This window comes from Scyliorhinus canicula, chromosome 6 (assembly GCF_902713615.1).
Source record: "Scyliorhinus canicula chromosome 6, sScyCan1.1, whole genome shotgun sequence".
Taxonomy (NCBI): Eukaryota; Metazoa; Chordata; class Chondrichthyes; order Carcharhiniformes; family Scyliorhinidae; genus Scyliorhinus; species Scyliorhinus canicula.
In genome coordinates, this window is record NC_052151.1 from 67,013,142 (window position 1) to 67,035,222 (window position 22,081).

Sequence of the window (22,081 nt, forward strand, 5' to 3'; positions counted from 1 at the left end):
AATTTGAATTGCATTTAGCAAATGCTACTATGAAAAGAAACTACCAGTCAAACAAATCTGTTCGTACATTGACTGGGTCACTATTTCAGGTAAAATGCTGACATGTTATAAATTACTGCTGAACAACTCACCACTTTACATTAAGTGTATGATTTGACATTAAATTCCTAGCCTGTATCTGTTTGGGGTCCTAGAATGGTGCTCCAGAAGAAGAAATATCTATTCAGACCATTGCGGGTTTACAGGTCGTCAGCTGAATGTCTATCACAGATTTTAAATCCTTTGTGGAGATTGGATTGCCAGATTGCCTGTGTCGCAATATAGGCCACTCCCTTTTTATTACCAGAGGAGTTCAGGTTGGTCTTTGTTGTGTTTACTCTCTACTGTGGAAACACGGTGTGTTCGAGTGAAACAAATTAAACACACTGCATTTGAACTTTCATTTTGTGAACAAAGCCATCACAAAGTTTAACGTTGAGAACTTTGTGCACCTGCCTCTGATATATATACGTAAATATATGTGTGTGTGCATATAAAATATTTATTTACAATTTGAGACACATTCCAGCCTTGGCGAAGAAACCAACTCCAGACAACATATTCTCTTATATCTACGGCTTGCCTACCCTGAGATCATCGACATTTGAAAATCAGAAGTTTCAGCTGTGTAGTTGAAAAATTGAACAATGGAGACGTTCTGTGACTCATGCAGGCAGCACCTGAAGAATTTGGTGGAACTGATACAGAGGGCCTCAGAAAATCTCTGGCAGAAAATAAAATACTTTTTCGAGTCAATGCAGTGTTGCTGCTGCCTGAAACGGAATAAATCTGCACCGTACAGACTTTACAAGCCAGTTCTACAGCAACACGAAAAAGAAGCTGCACAGGAGTTTTTACAGCACATAGAAGAAGGTAAGCTTGGGTCTACCATACAGCATTTCTTCCAGGCTATTATATTTGCTTTATGATACATTTGACTTGCTGCCTTGAGTTGGGGTGAGGTGGGGAATTGTGGCCTGCTTCCCAATCGGGTTTATTTGAATCTTTTTGTGATATTTTTAGAATGAAAGGATTGCATTGCAAAAACATTGTTGAAGTCCCTGTATTTCTTTTTAGTCTTTTTACCCTTACATTGTTTTCCTAGGCTAATTATTCCATCAGAATTGTGGAGTGTATTCACTTTGCACAATGATATAGACTATCAATATCATCTCAACATGGGACGGGGATGTGCTACGCAGATGCACAAAAGGTGGCTCACCTCCTAAGAACTCAAAATTAGGCTCTTTTAGTCAAAATAGCCCACCAGAACTGAGAAAAAAGCATCCATTCACCCTCTCCTATTGAAACCCAAAGAGTGATGCCGAACAAGAGCAGCTCCGAAAAGCAGAAGAAACGAGGAGAAGCGAGCGAATGGGATGGCAGACCCAAGAGGTGAAGAAACTCCAGCCACACCCAAAAGAGAGGGACCAACAACAAGCCGCTCACAAAGCACCCCCTCGCCAAAGAGTGGATGGAAGAAGTTTCTCACCAGGGAGCTAAGGGAGCACAAAGAGGATATCAAGGGCGACATAAAAGCAGTGGGCAAGACGGCGGTCGCGGAGGGTCTGGCCACCATGCAGGTGGCCTTGGACAAGGCAGAGAGGCAACTAGTGGCCATGGGGAACACCATCAAAGAGCTGGAAAAGCCTCAACAGACCAGAGCGACCGGATCAGCCGTACCATTTTGTTTCTTGTTGCCTTGGCCGGCTGACCTTTTCACCGTTGCCTCTGTTGCTGCCCAGACCCTGGCAGGGGCAAGCTGGCATTTGGATACCTTTACACTGCCATCCTGGCACCCCCTGGCAGTGCTCCTGAGAGAGCTGAGGTGTATATTAGTATCTATTCCAGTATCAGGAGTTTTGATCCCTCTCTTAAATGGTGGTTCTAAATGGGGAAGCAGTTCATCTGTGCTTCCTCTGCTTTTCTTGATTACAAAGTGCCTGTACAATGAAGTGTGGGATTCCAGAAAATAATGGGCTCGATTTAACGGAAAATAAACAAGAGTCCCATTTTGGGCACATTTAGCGGGGTGTTTCTTGGCGCCTGCAGCGATGAGAACGACTCTGCTATTAAACGGGATTCTTGTTCGGGCCTTGGTGAGGAAGCCCCACCAAAGCCACACTTAGCTTTATTTCTTCATTGGGTTCAGGAAGAGGTCAGGGCGCCTTTTTAACATACCGCCCCGATCCCTCGATGCCCCCCCCCCCAACCCCCAACTGATTGTTTAGGGGGTGTGCAAGCCCTCCCCTCACCCCATCTCATAAGGGCACTCCCATGCCCGATCCCTGGCACGGGCAAATTGGCACCTGAGCACCTTTGGCAGTACTCCTGAAAGGCTGGCAGTGCTAAGGTGACTGAGTGGTATGGGGGGTGTCAGGGTAACACCCTGCCCATAACCCAACCACCTGAGGGGCTCCGATCACCTGGGAGACACTCCCCACCACCCACCGCAAGCGCAATTATACGTTTGCGGAAACCAGTGCTCAACGGCACCATGGCGAGGTCTCCCAATCGGGGGATACTCCGATACAGACATATTCAGGTGAGCCTAACTGCTCACTTGAATACGCAAGCTAGATCCTACTTAGTTAGGGCGAGTTCCAGATCGTGATGTCTTATGAGACCTTGTTCAATCTCACGAGGCATCCAGAGCGTTGTAAATCTTGTGAGAGGCCTCTCGGGAGATTTACCGGCCTCGAAGCGTCGACGAGTCTAGTGCGACAATGCTCTACGATCGTGCCCAATTATTTTGTTCCCATCTCTTCTAGTGGTGGTTCTCAGACAAAAGGCCAACACTGTGGTCAGGTGACGTGTAGCAGTCACTTTTTTTAGTTCAGCCGAAAGTCCATTTTTAAAAATAACAATAAGGATAAAGTTTTGAACACTTTGCATGTCATAAGAACCCTAATTGCACTGTCTCAAATGACTCATATTCTGCATCCTATAATAATCCTTCAAGGACAATAAATGATGGCCTTATCAGTGACACCCACATTCCATAAAATAATGTTAAAAATGTTATTCTGTGAAATAAATATGTTTGCTTTTGAATGAATGATCATGTTGTGAATGTTGATGTATCTCTGCATTCTGAAAATGATTGCCTTGTGGCACTAACCAGAGTGTGTATGTCAAGACTTGCACAAAAGTATCACCAGGACAGATAACAAGATTGAAAAAACTTCAATAACAATTCAACGCCTACCAGAGAGAGTCCTCAGCTTTATTTGTTCCTTTATAGTTGATGAGACCATCAATTCACGCGACACGTGGTTAGAAGTGAACAGTGGTTTTAATCGTCTTACAGCAGAGCCTGCCTGTGACGAGATGAACTCCAGATGAACTGGCAGGCAGGCTCTCAGCATCAACCTTTATACTTCCGGTTAGGGGGAGGTGCCATGGGTGGAGCCATGGGCGGAGTCAAGGGTGGAGCCCAGTACAAGCTCCTCATCTCCCCTATGGGTAGAGCCGCGCAACTACACGTGATCCAATACAATATACAGGCTCGACACATGTTGTAGAATACAGTGTGGATTATTAGTATTTATAATTCACCACATTCGCCCCCTGTAAAAAAATCAAGTCCGGCGGGGGTTATGGTTTACAGATTGAGTCTGTCCGGTGGTCGCGTTATCCGTTGTGATCGGCGGAGCACCGGGGTTGCAGCCCCTTCTGGTGGCTGGAGGATCACGGTCGGTTGGGGTACGATGGCGGATTCCGGGGGTGATTCTGTCCGAGCTTCGTACCCATCTGGCTTGACTGGGGAGTGGGGGTGCTGGAAGCTTGCGGGTGCGGGTGCGGGCGCGCGGAACATGTGTAGCAAACTGGTAGGCGCGGGGGCGTGGGGCGCGGCGAGTTGGGTGGGATGTAGTGTGAGGGGTACTTCGGCGGTGGTAGTGGTGGGATTCGATCCTGCAGGCGCTAGGTCCCGGAGGGATATGGTGTCCTGACGGCTGTCAGGGTACTCTATGAAGGCGTATTGGGGGTTCGAGTGTAGTAGAAGCACTTTTTCTACGAGTGGGTCAGTTTTGTGTGCCCTGATGTGCTTCTGGAGGAGTACTGGGCCCGGTGTCTTCAACCATGCCGGGAGCGAAGCCCCCGTGGTAGTGCCCCTGGAAAAAATAAAGAGCCGTTCGTGAGGCGTCTGGTTAGTGGCGGTACATAAGAGGGACCTAATAGCAGGACTTCCTGCCAATGGGAGATCGGGAGATTCCTGGACCGGAGGGTCAGTAGGACGGTGTTCCAGACCGTCGCATTCTCCCTCTCCACCTGCCCGTTCTCCCTGGGGTTATAGCTGGTAGTCCTGTTCGAGGCGATGCCCTTGTCGAGCAGGTACTGACGCAGCTCGTCGCTCATAAAGGACGAACCCCGGTCGTTGTGTACTTAGCTAGGGAAACCAAACAGGGTGAAGATACTATGCAGGGCCCTAATGACTGTGTGGGAGGTCATATAGGGGCACGGGATAGCAAAAGGGAATCGGGAGAACTCGTCGATGACATTCAGGAAGTACACATTCCGGTTAGTCGAGGGGAGTGGCCCTTTGAAATCGATAGCGAGGCATTCAAAGGGCTCAGAAGCCTTGACCAGGTGGGCCCTGTCTGGTCTGTAGAAGTGCGGTTTGCACTCCGCGCAGATCGGGCAATCCATGGTGACGGCTTTTACTTCCCCAGTGGAGAAAGGCAGATTTTGGGCTTTAATGTAGTGGACGAACCGGGTGACCCCCGGGTGGCAGAGGTCATTGTGGATGGCTTTTAAGCAGTCGCTCTGCGTGCTGGCGCACGTGCCACGGGACAGAGCATCTGGGGGCTCATTGAGCTTCCCCGGTCGATACATAATATTGTATTTGTTCCTCCACCTCAGACTTTTATCATTCTTAATTTTGCCCCTTTCCAAGTTTTCAAACATAAAGGCAACCGATCTTTGGTCGGTGATGAGGGTGAACCTCCTACCTGCGAGGTAATGCCTCCAGTGACGAATAGCCTCCACAATGGCTTGTGCTTCTTTCTCAACTGAAGAGTGTCGGAGTTCTGAAGCGGAGAGGGTACGGGAGAAAAATGCAACTGGTCTCCCTGCCTGATTTAATGTAGCTGCAAGAGCTACCGCTGAGGCGTCGCTCTCAACCTGAAAGGGGAACGGATTCATCCACCGCCCGCATGGCCGCCTTGGCGATGTCCTTGATGCAGCTGAAGGCCTGGCGAGCCTCAGCTGACAGGGGAAAAAGTCTGGCCTTAAAGAGTGGGCGGACTTTGTCCGCATATTGAGGGACCCACTGGGCAAAATATGAAAAGAATCTCAGGCACCGTTTGAGGGCCTTGGGACAATGAGGGAGAGGGAGTTCTAAGAGGGGGCGCATACGGTCCGGGTCGGGGCCCAGAACTCCGTTTTCCACGACATAGCCGAGGATGGCTAGTCTGGTCGTGCGGAAAACAAGGAGCATTTCTCCTTGTTGTAAGTGAGATTGAGCTTCAGGGCCGTCTGGAGAAATCGATTGAGGTTGGCATCGTGGTCCTGCTGGTCATAGCCGCAGATGGTGACGTTATCCAAGTACGGAAACGTGGCCCGCAGTCCGTATTGGTCCACCATTCGGTCCATTGCTCGTTGGAACACCGAGACCCCATTCGTGACGCCAAAGGGAACCCGGAAGAAGTGGAAGAGGCGGCCATCGGCCTCGAACGCCGTGTAGTGGCGGTCCTCCGGGCAAATTGGGAGCTGGTGGTATGCAGACTTCAGATCCACCATGGAGAAGATGCGGTACTGGGCGATCTGGTTCACCATGTCTGCAATCCTGGGGAGGGGGTACGCGTCGAGGAGCGTAAACCGATTAATGGTCTGACTATAATCTACGACCATGCAGAATTTTTCCCCGGTCTTGACGACCACAACCTGAGCTCTCCAGGGGCTGTTACTGGCCTCTATGATCCCCTCACGTAGGAGCCTCCGGACCTCGGTTCGGATAAACACCCTGTCCTGTTGGCTGTACCGCCTGCTGCGAGTGGCTACGGGTTTACAGTTTGGAGTGAGAGTGGCAAAGATAGGAGGGGGGGAGATTCGCAGCGTGGCTAGGCTGCAGATAGTGAGTGGGGGTAGGGGTCCGCCGAAGCTGAGGGTGAGACTCTTGAGATTGCATTGAAAATCGAGTCCCAGTAAGAGTGGGGCGCAGAGTTCGGGCAGGACGTATAGTTGAAAATGAGAGTAACTAGCGCCTTGGATCTTTAGGGTTGCGACAGTGCGCCCTTGGATGTGGACAGAGTGGGAATCCGAAGCGAGGGAGATAGTTTGCCGTGCAGGAAAAACAGGGAGCGAACAGCGTCTTACCAGATCTGGGTGTACGAAGCTCTCGGTGCTCCCGGAGTCGAAGAGGCACGGTGTACTGTACCCGTTGACTTGAACAGTCGTCATTGATTTGCGGAGGTGTTTTGGATGCGACTGGTTCAACGTGACTGCGCCGAGTTGCTGGTAGTCGGCGGTTCGATCCGCTGTGTTGGGGTGGCCCCGTGGTGAATGCCCGCTGAGGTCGCAGTCTTCGATCAGATTTTCTGAATTTGGAGAGGATGGAGCCCAAGATGGCCACCCCCGTGGATCGCACGTGGCGGGTGGAGGCGGAGTCGAGGTATAGGCCGCAGCGTTACGAGGCCTGCGGGCCTGCGAATTCAGAGAACGAGTGCTTTGAGCCGTGGGAGGGTTAGAGGCTGGGGCTTTCTTCACCAGACACACTCTGGCATAGTGTCCTTTGCGACCGCAGCTGCTGCAGGTCGTGTTGCGGACCGGGCAGTGCTGCCGCCGGTGCTGGGGCTGGCCACAAAAGTGGCAGGCAGGGGCAGCATAGTGGCTGGGTGGCCGTGCGGCGCAGGTCTGGGGCAGTCGCTGGCCGGGGGCCCATGACGTGGTCGCGGAGTCCGCAGGGAACGAGGTGAGGCTGCGAAATGAGACCTCCATAGTAGTAGCGAGTTCAACAGTGTCTCCTAAATTTTGGGCTCCCTTCTCAAGCAGTCGTTGGCGCACGTAATTGGATCTAAGGCCTGCAACAAAGACATCGCGGACAGCAAGTTCCCTATGTTCAGCAGCATTTACAGCCTGGTAATTACAGTCCCGGGATAAGGCTTTTAAGTCTCTTAGAAATTCTTCTAGCGATTCTGTGGGGCGCTGGCGGCGAGTAGTAAAAACATGGCGCGTGTAGACCTCATTGACGGGCCTCACGTACATTCTGTCGAGTAGGGCCAGGGCCTCTGTATATGAGCCGGTACAATTTAACTGAGTAGATATACGATGGCTCACCCTTGCTTGCAGTTGGCTGAGTTTCTGCTCCTCCGTCGTTTCTGTGGTGCTTGCTTCAGCCAGGTAGGCCTTAAAACATCGGAGCCAGTGTGAAAAGATTTCTTTCGCCTTTGCATCCTGTGGGTCGTGTTCCCTCGATCAGGTTTGAGGGCTGATTCCATAGTCGTTCCTTACTGTTTCTTAAGACGATTAAATTGATGAGACCATCAATTCACGTGACACGTGGTTAGAAGTGAACAGTGGTTTTAATCGTCTTACAACAGAACCTACCTGTGACGAGATGAACTCCAGATGAACTGGCAGGCAGGCTCTCAGCATCAACCTTTATACTTTCGGTTAGGGGAGGAGCCATGGGTGGAACCATGGGCGGAGCCAAGGGTGGAGCCCAGTACAAGCTCCTTATCTCCCCTATGGGTAGAGCCGCGCAACTACACGTGATCCAATACAATATACAGGCTCGACACATGTTGTACAATACAGTGTGGATTATTAGTATTTACAATTCACCACAATAGTTCTCCAAGGTTGAATGGTATGGGGGAGTCAGTCGCTTAGTGGTATTGTCATTGAACTAGTAATCCAGAGACCCAGGGAAAGGCTCTTGGCATGCGTTTGAATCTCACAACGGCAGCTGGTGAAATTTGAGTTTGATAAAAATAAAATCTGGAATTAAAAGTCTAATGACCATGAAACCATTGTTGATTGTTATAAAAAAACAATGTTGTTCACCAATCCCTTTAGGGAAGGAAATCTGTCGCCCTTACCTGGTCTGGACTCGGGTGGCACATTGGCTCAGTGATTAGCACTGCTGCCTCACAAGCGCTAGGGACCCGGGTTTAATTCAGGCTTTGGTTGACTGTCTGTGTGGACTTTGTACATTCTCCCAGTATCTGCATGCGTTTCCTCCAGGTGCTCCTCCCACAGTCCAAAGATGTGCAGGTTAGTTGGATCGGCCATGCTAAATTTCCCCTCAGTGTGCAAAGGTTAGGTGGGGTTATGGGATTGCAGGGGGGATGTGGGTGGGCCTAGGCAGAGTGCTCTTTCTGAGGGTTGGTGTACCTCGATGGGCCGAATGGCCTCCTTCTGCACTGTAGGGAATGTATGATTCGATATGACTCCAGATCCACAGCAATGTGGTTGATTCTTAAATGAAATGAAATGAAATGAAAATCGCTTATTGTCACGAGTAGGCTTCAATGAAGTTACTGTGAAAAGCCCCTAGTCGCCACATTCCGGCGCCTGTTCGGGGAGGCTGTTACGGGAATCGAACCGTGCTGCTGGCCTGCTTTCAAAGCCAGCGATTTAGCCCTGTGCTAAACAGCTAAATGCCCTGAGGGGTGGGCAATAAGGCCCAGCTGGCGATGCCCGCATCCCATGAACAAATAAAAAAAAAGAACAGAAATCACATCATTAACGTTATGACATTAAACAGCATTGCTAATGTCTATTCCAGGGGTGGGCAAACTACGGCCCGCGGGCCGCATGCGGCCCGCCAAAGGTATTTCTGCGGCCCACCAAGTCATTAAAAAAAAAATAAAAAAAAAAAATTTTTTTTTAAATTTAAAAAAAAAAATTTTTTTTTAAGGTTAATGCGGGGGGGCTGTTGGGTTACTTACTGGTATAGGGTGGATACGTTGACTTGAGTAGGGTGATCATTGCTCGGCACAACGTCGAGGGCCGAAGGGCCTGTTCTGTGCTGTTCTATGTTCTATATGAGGCGCCCAGAATCATAACCGGGTGAAGTAATTATTTTACTTAATATACTATGCGGCCCTTTGTGAATTGTGAATTTCTGAATGTGGCCCTTGCACGGAAAAGTTTGCCCACCCCTGGTCTATTCCTTTACTAAAATCCCTTTCCTTCCTTCCCCAAACCCTCCTTTTGTAGTTCAGTTTATTTGATCACACATTTTGTTGTGAGGTGGTCTCTATGCTTATAGCACTGTATTGGAGCTTCCAAAGGTAGTTTGGATTTTGTCTATTCTCTTCTGAAGTGGGGGTGGGGGAATCAGGCAGATTGCTTTGGATGAATTGCTGATGAAAAGAAAGAGATGGGTCAATGCTAAGCAACCAGGTTAATAATTATATATTTTCTCGTCCGAGTGTAATCTGACACGCATAATACTCACCAATTTATCACCCACTAAACTCCCAGGTTCTTCCACATCAGCCAGATTGTCCAAGCTCCCAATTCACATTAAGTACACGTCAGCAACTTCTAAACCACTATTAAAGAACTGCTGCTAAAAGTTAGAATGACACGGAGACGCGCATATGTGGTGAAAGATATTTTTGCAGACTTTTAAAAGTCAATATAGAGCAAAATGTTGCCATTAATATTACTTGCCCCAGCAAATGCGGAAGGAGAATTTGTGGCCAAATGCAACATCCTCTCTGTTTCGCGACTGATAAAATGGAGGTGAAGGGGGAGTGAGGGAATTTTGACACTCCAGAGGGCAGCAGTGCAACAGCTCTGATCGGGGAAAGTGAACAGGATATAGGCCGTGGGAGCACATGTCACATCGTACATAAATAAGGGGCTGGATTTTTCAGGGTACTGCTCGCCACTACACTCCTCCCATTCCCATTTAAAAAAATGAAAACAACCCAAATCCAGAAGACAAAAATGGCCGCAGTGCTCATGGGAGGCCTTAACAAGCTGAGGGTCACACATCCGGCTCTCAGTATGTGGTAGTCACTACTAATAGTGTATTACATGTATTACGGCAGTGCCCGTATAGTAGAGGTGCATGGGTAAATCCCTGCCTGCTGGCTCCGCCCAGTAGGCGTCGTATAAATGTGTGTGCTCGCCCGTGCTGCGGCCATTCTGGTTCCAGCTACAGGAGGCACAACATCTTTGCTCAATAAAGCCTCGATTATTCCACTACTCTCGTCTTTGTGGTAATTGATCAATTTATCAATTCATCAATTTATTGAGCAAAGAATTTAAAACGATGGATCTTCACATCAAGCCTGATCGCCTGCAGCTGAGCCCTCAAGCAGCCAACGCTATGTCCGCCTTTGGCCACTGGCTAGCCTGCTTCGAAAGCTACCTCCGAACATCCGCTGAGGAACCCTCGAACGCGCAGAAGCTTCATGTCCTTTATTCGCGGGTGAGCCTGGTATTTTTCCTCTCATCCGGGACGTGCCCACTTATTCCGAAGCAATGGAGCTCCTGAAGGGGTATTACGTATGACCAGTCAATCAAGTATATGCCAGGCACCTCCCAGCTACAAGACAGCAACTCCCCAGGGAGTCTCTGGACAATTTCTGGCATGCCCTGCAAATCCTAGGTAGGAACTGTGACTGCCAGGCAGTTTCGGCAGAACGTTTAATTCGAGACGCTTACGTTACGGGCCTGAAGTTTGCGTACGTCCGCCAGCGGCTACTGGAAGGGGGTACGCTTGATCTTGCGGGAACTAGGCAGCTCACTAACTCGTTAGAAGTGGCCTCCCGTAACGTCCAGTCCTACGCCCCCGACCGCGCGGCACCCTCGTGGGCAACGTGGGCCCCACCAGTTGCCGACTCCAGCTCATCGTAAGCCTGCGTCGCGTGGCAGCCAGCCAATCCTGGGGGGCCCAAGTGCTATTTTTGCGGTCAGAACAAACACCCCAGGCAGCGCTGCCCGGCGCAGAGCGCGGCCTGCAACGGCTGTGGGAAGAAGGGACACTTTGTTTCTGTTTGCCAGGCCCGGTCGGTCGCTGCTGTGTCCAGGCCCGGAGTTCCTACAGCCCCCTCCTGCGACCCAGGGGTGCCGCCATTTTCCTCCTCGCCAACCACACTTCTACCTGCCAGATCCCAGTAGGCGGCGTATAAATGTGTGTGCTCGCCGGTGCTGCAGCCATTCTGGTTCCAGCTACAGGAGGCACAACACCGTTGCTCAATAAAGCCTCGATTATTCCACCATTCTCGTCTTTGTGCTAATTGATAGTGCATCACATTGAAAGGGAGCCCCAGCCTTGATCAGATTGACTGGCAGCTCTTTGAAATCCCAGCAGTGCCAGAAGTGAGCAGCGGGCGCAGCCGGGACCACAAGAACAGCCACAAAGAAGCGTCAGGGATACTGAACAAATTGAGCCTGGGTTACTTGGGTGGGGAAGGATTGGGCACTGTTGGGAAGGGTTAGATAGGAGGTTGGTGGTTGGTCCTGGAGACAAGATGGGGAGGCACAAAGGGTAGATACAATCTTAGGCATGTGCCCTCGATGCGCCCAGGACCTGAAGGAGATGTCCTTCTTCCTTCTCTCCATAGAATTTCTACAATGGAGAAGGAGGTCATTTAGCCCTTTAAGTCTGCACCAACCCACTGAAAGAGCACCATGTCCAGGCCCAATCCCCCGCCCTACACCCGTAAACCCACAATCCCACCTAATCTGAATATCTTTTGGCACTAAAGGGCAATTTAGCACAGCCAATCCACCTAACCTGCAAATCTTTGAACTGTGGGAGGAAAGCGAAGCACCCGGAGGAAAGCAGACACGGGGAGAAAGTGCAAACTCCACACAGATAATTACCCAAGGCCGGAATTGAACCCGGGCCCCTCGTGCTGTGAGGCAGCCGTGCTAACTAGTGTGCCCGCCGCGCCATTCACCAACCTTGGTGAAATACGCTTGACCACCTTCTGCTGTCCAGCGTATTATGGCAGTGGAGGTGGTTTGAGGCACTTAATTGCCATTTAATTGGGTTGGTGGTCTTGTGGGCACTTCTTACCCACACCCAGTATGATGGGACCAGGTGGGGTGTGCCAACCTGACTTCTCCCCACTGGCATGAAAAGTGGGACTGGCCCTTTGAGGGATAAGGCAGAGGCCCCTCTTGTTTCTCCTGTCCAAACCCTCTGGGGATACCAACCAGATAAGGGTGGGGTTAGTCATTGTCCTTCCAGATGATAGTGTCTCTCTTGACTGTCATTGACCTGAGCTGTCGTGTAACGATCTTGCTTCATTTTAAACATGTCTGAGAGGGAGTCAACCATCGCCCCTACAACGATTCTGTTAAATAGTCATTTGGTAGAACAGAACTTGAGAATTGCTGAAAAAAGACATCTTGACCATGTCTATTAATATTGTAGCTCCCAGTGCAAACAAATGCGCCACACTGTTGGGTGGCATGGTGGCACAGTGGTTAGCACTGCTGTCTCACGGCGGCGAGGACCCGGGTTCGAACCTGGCCCCGGGTCATTGTCCGTGTGGAGTTCGCACATTCTCCCCGTGTCTGTGTGGGTCTCACTCCCATAACCCAAAGATGTGCAGTGTAGGTGGATTGGCCACGCTAAACTACCCCTTAATTGGGAAAAAAGAAAATTGGGCACTTTAAATTAATTTTTTTTAAATGCGCCACACTGCGAGCCCGAATGACAATCTTAAATTGGTTGTCAGCTTCTTATTTTTTCACCAATCGCGCGGTCGCCGTGGCGCCGGTCGGGGGCCATTGAAAGCGACCCCCGGGGTAATTTAGCGCACTCGGCGGGCCGAGTGCCCGCCATCAGCATTTGCGTATGGTCCTACACGGCGGGACCTCGGCGTTCTGGCTGCGGGGGTCCCTCCACGGTGGCCAGGCCCGCGATCGGGGGGCACCCGATTGGCGGGAACGCTAATTCTGGGGGGGGGGCCTATGTTCCTCTGCGCTGGGCCTCTGAAGGGTTGCCTGCAGGCTGGTGGGGAGACGGCCGTGGCACGCATGCACAGACCCGCGCCGGCCGTGGCGGGCTGGCTTTCAGTGCCGGATCAGCACACAGCACTCCGGCGCCATTCTAACCCGCAAAGACGGGGAGAATAACTGGGCCTGGAGGCCCATTGACAACAGCGTCGTTCGTGCCGGTTTTGACGCCGGCATCAACACTTGGCCGGGATTTCGGAGAATCCCGGCCATGATGTTAAAACTGAACTCAACTGCGGGAGTTGCTGAGTTCATAAACTCAATGAATGTCGATTCACGCAATGGTGGTGAGCCCAGATCGCCACGATACAGTGCTGCAGTGCAAATATTTATGGCTTCCTTGAGTGGAACATTGGAGAATGGACGAGCAATGTCAAACGAGCACATGGACACAGCATTGGGTCATGGTCTTGTCCTGTATGGTTTTCGCAAATGTGAAGTGAAGGAATCCTTCCTAATGTATCTGGAATACTTGTTCAAAACTGTAACAATTTGCCAAACCATTTGGCCAATTCATATAAAAACAAAATATTACGGATACTGGAAATCTGAAATAAAAGCAAAAAGTGCTGGGTGAACTCAACAGCTCTGGCAGCATCTGTGGAGATAGAATCAAGTTTAACATTGAGTCCGCATGACTCTTCAGTTCTGAGGAAGCTGTCATGTGGCAGCTCATTGCTCTTACACAAGTTCAGCAAGTGCTTTTTTTAAGCCTACGTTCAAGCAAAGCTGCCCAGTCATGTTGAACAGCAGGTCCAATGGATACAAATTTTCACCCATCTTTAATATTGTTAAGGATGTCTATTTCCGTCCCTTTGTCAGGTTTTCTGATGCGTATGATTACCCTGGAAGAGTAAGGCATCTCAAAAATGAGAACAACAGGGAAAGCTAGCTGTTTCACACTGTTTCTATGCATGAGTGGTAATCACCAGTGACAGGATGCTTCCATCAAGCCAAAAAACATTCTGCCTACCACACAGAATTGAGTAACACGGAATATGGATTTCAGTGTCAGTGCGATGCTGGGTATGTAGGTCGTATGTCGCAAAGACTGATGGATCGTATCAAACAGCATGTTGCTTGCACTGTTCTCAATGTTTCAACCAGCTTGTGATTGTAAAATTCAAAACACACTGTCCAACATTAGATGTGATGCTGTGATTGGACATTTGCTACATATTCTTCAGTGTGCAATAAAGTACGTTGATAACCAATTTACGATTGTCAGTTGGGCTCACATTGTGGTGCATTTCCGTGTGCTGGAAGCTATAAATATTAATACACAGGGCTCTGTTCTCTTCAGACAGAAAGAATATGTATCTTGCACCTGTTTCAGCTGAAGAAAATGAATGATTGCCATTCGCTGGTTCATTCTTCAGGCAATGTCTTGACCAATCAGAGTCAAGCTCTTGGGTTTTACTTTCAAACAATGCATAGCAGTTAAATGTCAGTCAACATTAACTGGTGCATTTTCAATGGCAATGGTTCACTTGCCAACCTATCTTCAGTCTCTTCTCACACAATGTTGTTTCCCTTGATATTGGTATCTTGTGATCTGATGAGTGCAAGACAAAAAGCTTTCCACAAAATGTATTTTTTTAAATAAATCTCAACTATCCCCGAGTAGCTCAGAGTTCAGGTCACAACAATCATGGCCTTCTGCCATTTTGTGTAGCTCATTAATGAAGGAATCGGCAGGTTCTCCTGGCTGCTGGACACCTTGATAATATTTAGCCCTTTCAAGGATTTTGTTACTACTGAAGTTAAAATAAGTGTATCCAAGAAAAAGAGAAAAACACAGCAAGGAGAATAAGAAAAGTGATGGGCAGAGAAACTAAGGGCCTGGATCAGATAATGACACTGTAATACATAGTAGGGATAGGTAAAGTAACGTTGATAGGACTAGCTTTAAGGTTTTGTACCTGAATGCTTGGTTTATTAGAAACAAAATGGATGAATTAGTTGCGCAGGTAGATGTAAAGGGGTATGATATAATTGGAATTATGGAGATATGGCTACAAAGTGAGCAAGGATGGAAAGTAAACATTGAGGGCTATTTAGTTTTTAGAAAAGACAGAAAGAAAGGAAAACGTGGTGGCATTGCATTGTTGATTAAAGAAGATGTTGATACAATATCTTCTTTCGATTAAAGAAGATATTAATTCAATATGTTTCTATGAAAGATATTAGCACAGATTATGTGGAAGTTGTGTGGATTAAGTTAAGAAACACCACGGAGCAAGAAATGTTAGTAGGGATAGTATACAGACCACTAAACTGCAGTGACAATAATGTTGGACAATAATAATTTGACAGGAAATCAGAGATGCGTGTGATAAAGGAACATCTGTGATTATGGGTGACTTTAATCTCCATATAGATTGCGTGAGCCAAATTAGTCACATCACAATGGAGGAGGAATTTCTGGAGTTTTTATGGGACGGTTTTCTGGACCAATACGTTGAGGAACCAAAAAAGGAACAAGCCATCTTGGACTGGATGTTGTGCAATGAGAAAGGATTAGTTGGTAATCTAGTTGTGAGAGAACCCTTGGAGATGAGTGACCATAATATGGTAGAATTCTTTATCATGCTGGATATTGATTCTGAGACTAGGGTCCTGAATCTCAATAAAGGTAACTATAATGGTATGAGGCATGAGTTGGCTATGACGGACTGGGAAACATTACTGAAAGGAAGGACAGTGGATAGGAAATGGCAGGCATTCAAGGAACAAATAGGTGAACTCCAAAAGTTGTTTATTCCTATTTGGTGCTAGGGTAGAAAGGGAACTGTGGTTAAATCATGGCTTAAAGGGGAATTAGAGATAGTATTAGGTTCAAAGAAGAGCCATACAAATTAGCAAGAAAAAGCAATAGACCTGAGGATTGGGAACAGTTTAAAATTCAGCAAAGGTGTACCAAGGGATTGATTAACAAGGGGAAAATACAATATGAAAGTAAGCTAGCAGGGAACATAAAAGTTTCTGTAAAAGTTTCTATAGTTAGGTAAAGAACAAAAGTTTGATTAAAAACAAACGTAGGCCCCTTACAGTCAGAAATGGGGGATTTCATAACATAATCAGACAAAGTCAGTATGATTTATGAAAGGAATGGAAAATCATGCTTGGCAAATCTACTGGAATTCTTTGAAGATGTAATAATAGAGTTGACCAGGCAGTCCCGGTAGATGTGGTTTATTTAGACTTTCAGAAGGCTTTCAACAAGGTCTCACGTAACAGATTACTATGCAAAGTGAAAGCACATGGGATTACAGATAGTGTCCTGAGATGGATAGAAAGCAGACAGGAGCAAAATGTTGGAATAAATGGATCTTTTTCTGTTTGTTTTTTTCTTTATTCATTCATGGGATGTTGACGTCGCTGGTGAGCCAGCGTTCATCACCCTGAGAGCATTTAAGAGTCAACCAAATTGCTGTAGGTCTGTAAAGTAGGCTGGACCAGATAAGGATGACAAATTTGCTTCCTGAAAGGACATTAGTGAACCAGATGGTTTTTTATGACAATTGACAATGGTTTCATGGTCATCATTAGACTTGTAATTCCAGATTTTCTTTTATTGAATTGAAATTTCACCATATGCTATGGTGGGATTTGAACCCAAGTCCCCAGAGCATCAGCCTGGGTTGCCGGATTATTAGTCCAGTGACAATACCATTATGCCACTGCCTCCTCCAGGCAGTGACTAATGGGGTATCACAGTCATCTATGCTAGGTCGCCAACTGTTCACATTATTTATTAATGATTTGGACAATGGAACTAAATCTATTTATCTCCAAAATTGCTGATGGTAGGAGGGTGAGCTGTGAGGAGGATGTAGAGATGCTTAAGCTGTATTTGGATAGGCTGAGTGAGTGGGCATATGCATGGCAGATACAGTATAATGTCCATAATTGTGAGGTTATCCACTTTTGTAGCAAAAATAGGAAGGCAGATTATTATTTGAATGTAAATTGAGAGAGTGGATACTCTCCAGTTTCCAATTTTGTGATTGATCTGGGACTTGTATGAGCCCAAATTGATCCGGAAAGGTGGATTGATGATCCATCATTAAAATCTTTAAATTGCAGTTTTAGCTTTAAGAGGTTTCTGAATATCCAAGATATCCAAGCAACTGTACACTTCTTCACAAAGGGTTTCCCCATGCTTTCCCAGTAATGGCTGCCTGGATCAACTGGTTCGGGTCTTCCCCATTTTAGTCCAATATTCTCGGGACTTGAAGTGGCAAATCCCAGCTTTTGCTGGGTTTTCTAAATTTGCCTTCTCGGTCATAATGAATTTTCGATCAATTTTCTTTCCCCTTTGTTTGGAGTTGACTTGGTCGGCATGTGTTCAGGTGCTGCCACTGGAATCAGGGTTCTCGGATTGCAATTTAAACGGTGATTTCTGACCTCTGCTGTATTTAATTTTCTTTACAGGACTCGTGTTGTGCAGGAATTTTAATTCTTTAGCTCACTACTGCTTGGTCTGCTGACCCTGCACACTCTGGGTACTGAAGCTGAGCTTCCACAGGATTCAATGAAGTCATCTGCTGCACTGAGAAATTTAATCTCTGCCTTCAGCTTTCAAGCCTTTCTTTGCAGCTAGTTTCTTGCAAATTTTATCTGCATCTTTGTTTCTTGGCCTTTTCTTCAGGTCAGAATGTTTCTTTGATTTTTCCTTCAGTTTCTCAGGATTTTAGTTTTCTTCTTTGAGGTTTGAGTGGTTCCATTTGCTGCCACCATGTTGTAAGTTTTGGAGCATAGTTTGGTTGGTCTTATTAAGGTATTCATAGTCTTGGCTAGTTAAACAGTAAGTATTTATTAACTACTAGAAGCTAGAGGAGAGTGCAAGAGGAGGAGGCAAAGGCAGCCAGCAGCGTCACCAGGAAGAGAACGCGAGAGGAGGACGCTGGGACAGGCAGGCAGCAGCATCGAGAGGACAGTGTGAGAGGAGGGCGCTGGGACAGGCAGTCAGCAGCATCTAGAGGACAGTGTGAGAGGCGGACGCTGGGACAGGCAGTCAGCAGCATCTAGAGGACAGTGTGAGAGGAGGACACTGGGGCAGGCAGGCAGCAGCATCTAGAGGACAGTGTGAGAGGCGGACGCTGGGGCAGGCAGTCAGCAGCATCGAGAGGACAGTGTGAGAGGAGGATGCTGGGACAGGCAGTCAGCAGCATCTAGGGGACAGTGTGAGAGGAGGACGCTGGGAGAGGCAGTCAGCAGCATCTAGAGGACAGTGAGAGAGGAGGACACTGGGACAGGCAGTCAGCAGCATCTAGAGGACAGTGAGAGAGGAGGACACTGGGACAGGCAGTCAGCAGCAACTAGAGGACAGTGAGAGAGGAGGATGCTGGGACAGGCAGTCAGCAGCATCTAGGGGACAGTGAGAGAGGAGGACGCTGGGACAGGCAGTCAGCAGCATCGAGAGGACAGTGCGAGAGGAGGACACTGGGACAGGCAGTCAGCAGCATCTAGAGGACAGTGTGAGAGGCGGACGCTGGGGCAGGCAGGCAGCAGCATCTAGAGGACAGTGTGAGAGGAGGACACTGGGACAGGCAGTCAGCAGCATCTAGAGGACAGTGTGAGAGGAGGACGCTGGGAGAGGCAGTCAGCAGCATCTAGAGGACAGTGAGAGAGGAGGACACTGGGACAGGCAGTCAGCAGCATCTAGAGGACAGTGTGAGAGGAGGACACTAGGACAGGCAGTCAGCAGCATCTAGAGGACAGTGTGAGAGGAGGACGCTGGGAGAGGCAGTCAGCAGCATCTAGAGGACAGTGAGAGAGGAGGACGCTGGGACAGGCAGTCAGCAGCATCGAGAGGACAGTGCGAGAGGAGGGCACTGGGACAGGCAGGCAGCAGCATCTAGAGGACAGTGTGAGAGGCGGACACTGGGACAGGCAGTCAGCAGCATCTAGAAGACAGGCTCTAACACCACCTAGAAGAGTAGGTGAAGAGTACCCTGCAATCAGCATTTCAGTGAAGTAGTCAGAGAACCTGCTGATTGGTCAGTAGGAACTGTTGAGTATCTATTCTACTGTTAGCCTAGCATAGTAAGAATACAAGTAAGGTCCAGCATCTGGAGTAGAAGAAGGTCCTTAGTGTTATTAATATTCTCGAACTTGGAAGTAGTAAGGGGTGTGATCTAAGGACAAGTTTTGGCAGGACAGCTTTGCAACATTGAATGCTCCTCTGTACTACATGGGAAACCTGGGACACTTCCTGTGTCCAGGATGAATGCGTGTGGAGGAAGTATCTTCAAATGCACCTCTTGGAAATCTACGTATTGGAGCTGGGGCAGCAGCTAGAGTTACTCTGGAGCATCCGAGAGACTGATATTATCATGGATAGCACATTTAGAGAGGTGATCATACCCCAGACTAGGTCTGCACAGACAGAAAGGGAATGGGTGACTGCCAGACAAAATAGAGGCAGCAGGTGGTGCAGGAGTCCCCTGCCACCATACCCGTCTCAAACAGTCCGTGACACCACAGGTGGCTCAACTGCATAGATGGGGAAGAAAAAGAGGGGTAGCACTATAGTGATTGGGGGTTCAATTGTACGGGGAACAGAGTTGTGAGTGGCCGCTTGAGTAATTCTAGGATGGTATGTTGTCTCCCTGGTGCTCTGGTTCAGGATGCCACATTTTGAAGGGGTCGGGTGGGCAGCACGGTAGCGCAGTGGTTAGCATTGTTGCCTCACAGTGCCAGGGTCCCGGGTTCGATTCCAGGCTTGGGTCACTGTCTGTGCAGACTCTGCACGTTCTCTCCGTGTCTGCGTGGGTTTCCTCCAGGTGCTTTGGTTTCCTCCCACAAGTCCCGAAAGACGTGCTTGTTAGGTTAATTGACATTCTGAATTCTCCCTCAGTATATCCGAACAAGTGCTGGAGTGTGGCAACTAGGGGATGTTCACAGTAACTTCACTGTAGTGTTAATGTAAACCTACTTGCAAGAGCGGCACAGTGGCACTGTGGTTAGCACTGCTGCCTCACTGCGCTGAGGATCCGGTTCGGTCCCAGCCATGGCTCACCGTCAGTTTAGAGTTTGCGCATTCTCCCCGTGTCTGCGTGGGCCTCATCCCCACAACCCAAACATGTGCAGGCTAGGTGGATTGGCCACATTAAATTGCCCCTTAATTCGAAAAAATAATAAATGATGCTCGAAATTTATTTTTTTAAATGTAAGCCTACTTGTGACACTATATGACACTTGTAACATTATTAAGAATCCGCGGTCATGGTACACATTGGTACTAATGACATAGGTTAAAAAAAGGGATGAGGTCCTGAAAGTTGAATACAGGGAGTTAGGGGATGAATTCAGTAGTGCCAAGCATCAGCGAGAAATAGGAGGATAACTAGGATGAATGCGTGGCTGGAGCAGTTGTGCAAGGTGACGGATTTCTTATTCCTGAGGCATCGGGACAGGTTCTGGGGAAGATGGGACCTGTATAAACTAGTTGGGTTACACCCAAGAGGAATGGGGCTGGAGCTAGAGTTTTTGGGAGGCGTGATACTAGTATGGAGAGGGGATGTATACCTGAGCTAGGAGTAGAGGAGATGGAAACTAGATTAGAAACAAAAGCCAGAAAAAGTGAAAGCAAAAGAGGCCATGGGAATAAAAGGCAAAAAACAAACAGTGGCTCTATTGTCCCTGGAGATATGCTTAGTGTGAGGAAAAGTGGGAGAAAAACAAAATTAAGAGTTCTGTATCTTAATGCATGTAGCACATATAAAGTTAAATGGATTTGATCTGGTAGCCATTACTGAGACATGGTTGCAAAAAGATCAAAGTTGGGAAATCAATATTCAGGGTTATTTACTTTCAGGAAGGTTCGATCCCGGGTACTGTTTGTGTGGAGTGTGCACATTCTCCCTGTGTCTACGGGGGTCTCACCAACAATCCAAAGATGTGCAGGTTAGGTGGATTGGCCACTCTTTTGAGGTCCACCAACAAAACAGAAGAAACAAAAACAAACTGAGGGAAAAGGCAAAAAAAGGCCACTCCTGCGACGGGCACTGCCCTAACACAACAAAGATCAACGGAAACTTAAAAACATCAAATAAGAGTGCAGTTAAAGGGGTCAATAAAGCACCCCAACTCCTGCAGTGCCCACCGGGCACGGAAAGCCTCGATGGTGCCCGTGAACACCGCATGCTCCCTTTCCAGGGACACCCGGCTGTGAATGTAGCCACAGAAGAGGGGCAGACAGTCTGGCCGGACAACCCCCTCGGTTGCCCGCTGCCTGGACCTATAAATGGCGCACTTCGCCAGGCCCAGGAACAGGTTCACAAGGCGTTCCTCCGCCTTCCCCACCCCTCTCTGCACCGGGGGCCCGTAGATTAGGAGCGTAGGGCTGAAGTACAAACAAAACTCCAGCAAAGGATTGGTCAGAAAACTAAACAGGGAGTGCAGCCTAAAACATGTAACATAGACATGGTCCACGGACTCCACAAGGCCGCAAAAATGGCAGGCTTCTTGGGAATCCGTGAACCGGTGCAATCTGTGATTGTACGGCACTGCTGCAAGCAACACCCTCCACCCCAGGTCCCCAAGATTGAGGGGGAGGACTCCTCCATAGAGGGACCTCCAGTAGGGATCTCCGCCGCCGGACGACAACAAGGCATGCCACGCCATGGCATGTCTGGACGACGGGTGAGGGTAAGGAGGTGAAGGGTGAGCAGCAGCAGCCCGCACAGGAAACCCCTCCACGCAGTGTGAAAAGGCACGGAGGGTATTTCCGTGAGGCGGCTAGGATTGTGGGAAACCAGTTCCCTGAGGGAGGTTTTGGGGCCTGGGACCAATGTGGAATTCCGTCTGGGCAGGGGTTCGCCTAGACGGGATACCACCACACTGTGGTGAATGAGATTCACACGGTATTATCGTTACCAATGTCACTCTGTTCCAAGTATATATATCTATCAATATTGTAAGTGAAGTTGCATTACCTGACCACCAGGGGGAGTAGCTCTGGGAGTACTCGAGAGTTTGTACTGGACTCCCCCCTTGGCTCCGCCCAGAACTCCTCCTCCTGGAGCTGTTGTATAAAGATCCGTGCCACAGAGTCAGCCAGCCAGTTCACCGAAAGTTCAACGGCTAACAGGCTGGCTCT

At 48.6% G+C, this 22,081-nt stretch overlaps 1 protein-coding gene across 4 annotated transcripts in view; it reads left to right on the forward strand.

Moving 5' to 3' along the window:
• Nucleotides 1-355: 355 nt before the first annotated feature.
• LOC119967209 (vacuolar protein 8-like) overlaps nt 356-22,081 on the forward strand; it is a 126,288-nt gene continuing 104,562 nt past the window's right edge. For 3 of the 4 annotated variants that reach the window (XM_038799429.1, XM_038799430.1, XM_038799431.1), the window contains exon 1: nt 356-912. In XM_038799429.1, coding sequence (XP_038655357.1) covers nt 687-912 — 226 coding nt within the window. In that variant the 5' untranslated portion in view covers nt 356-686. The remainder of the gene's footprint in view (nt 913-22,081) is intronic. The other variant, XM_038799432.1, reaches the window with a different exon arrangement.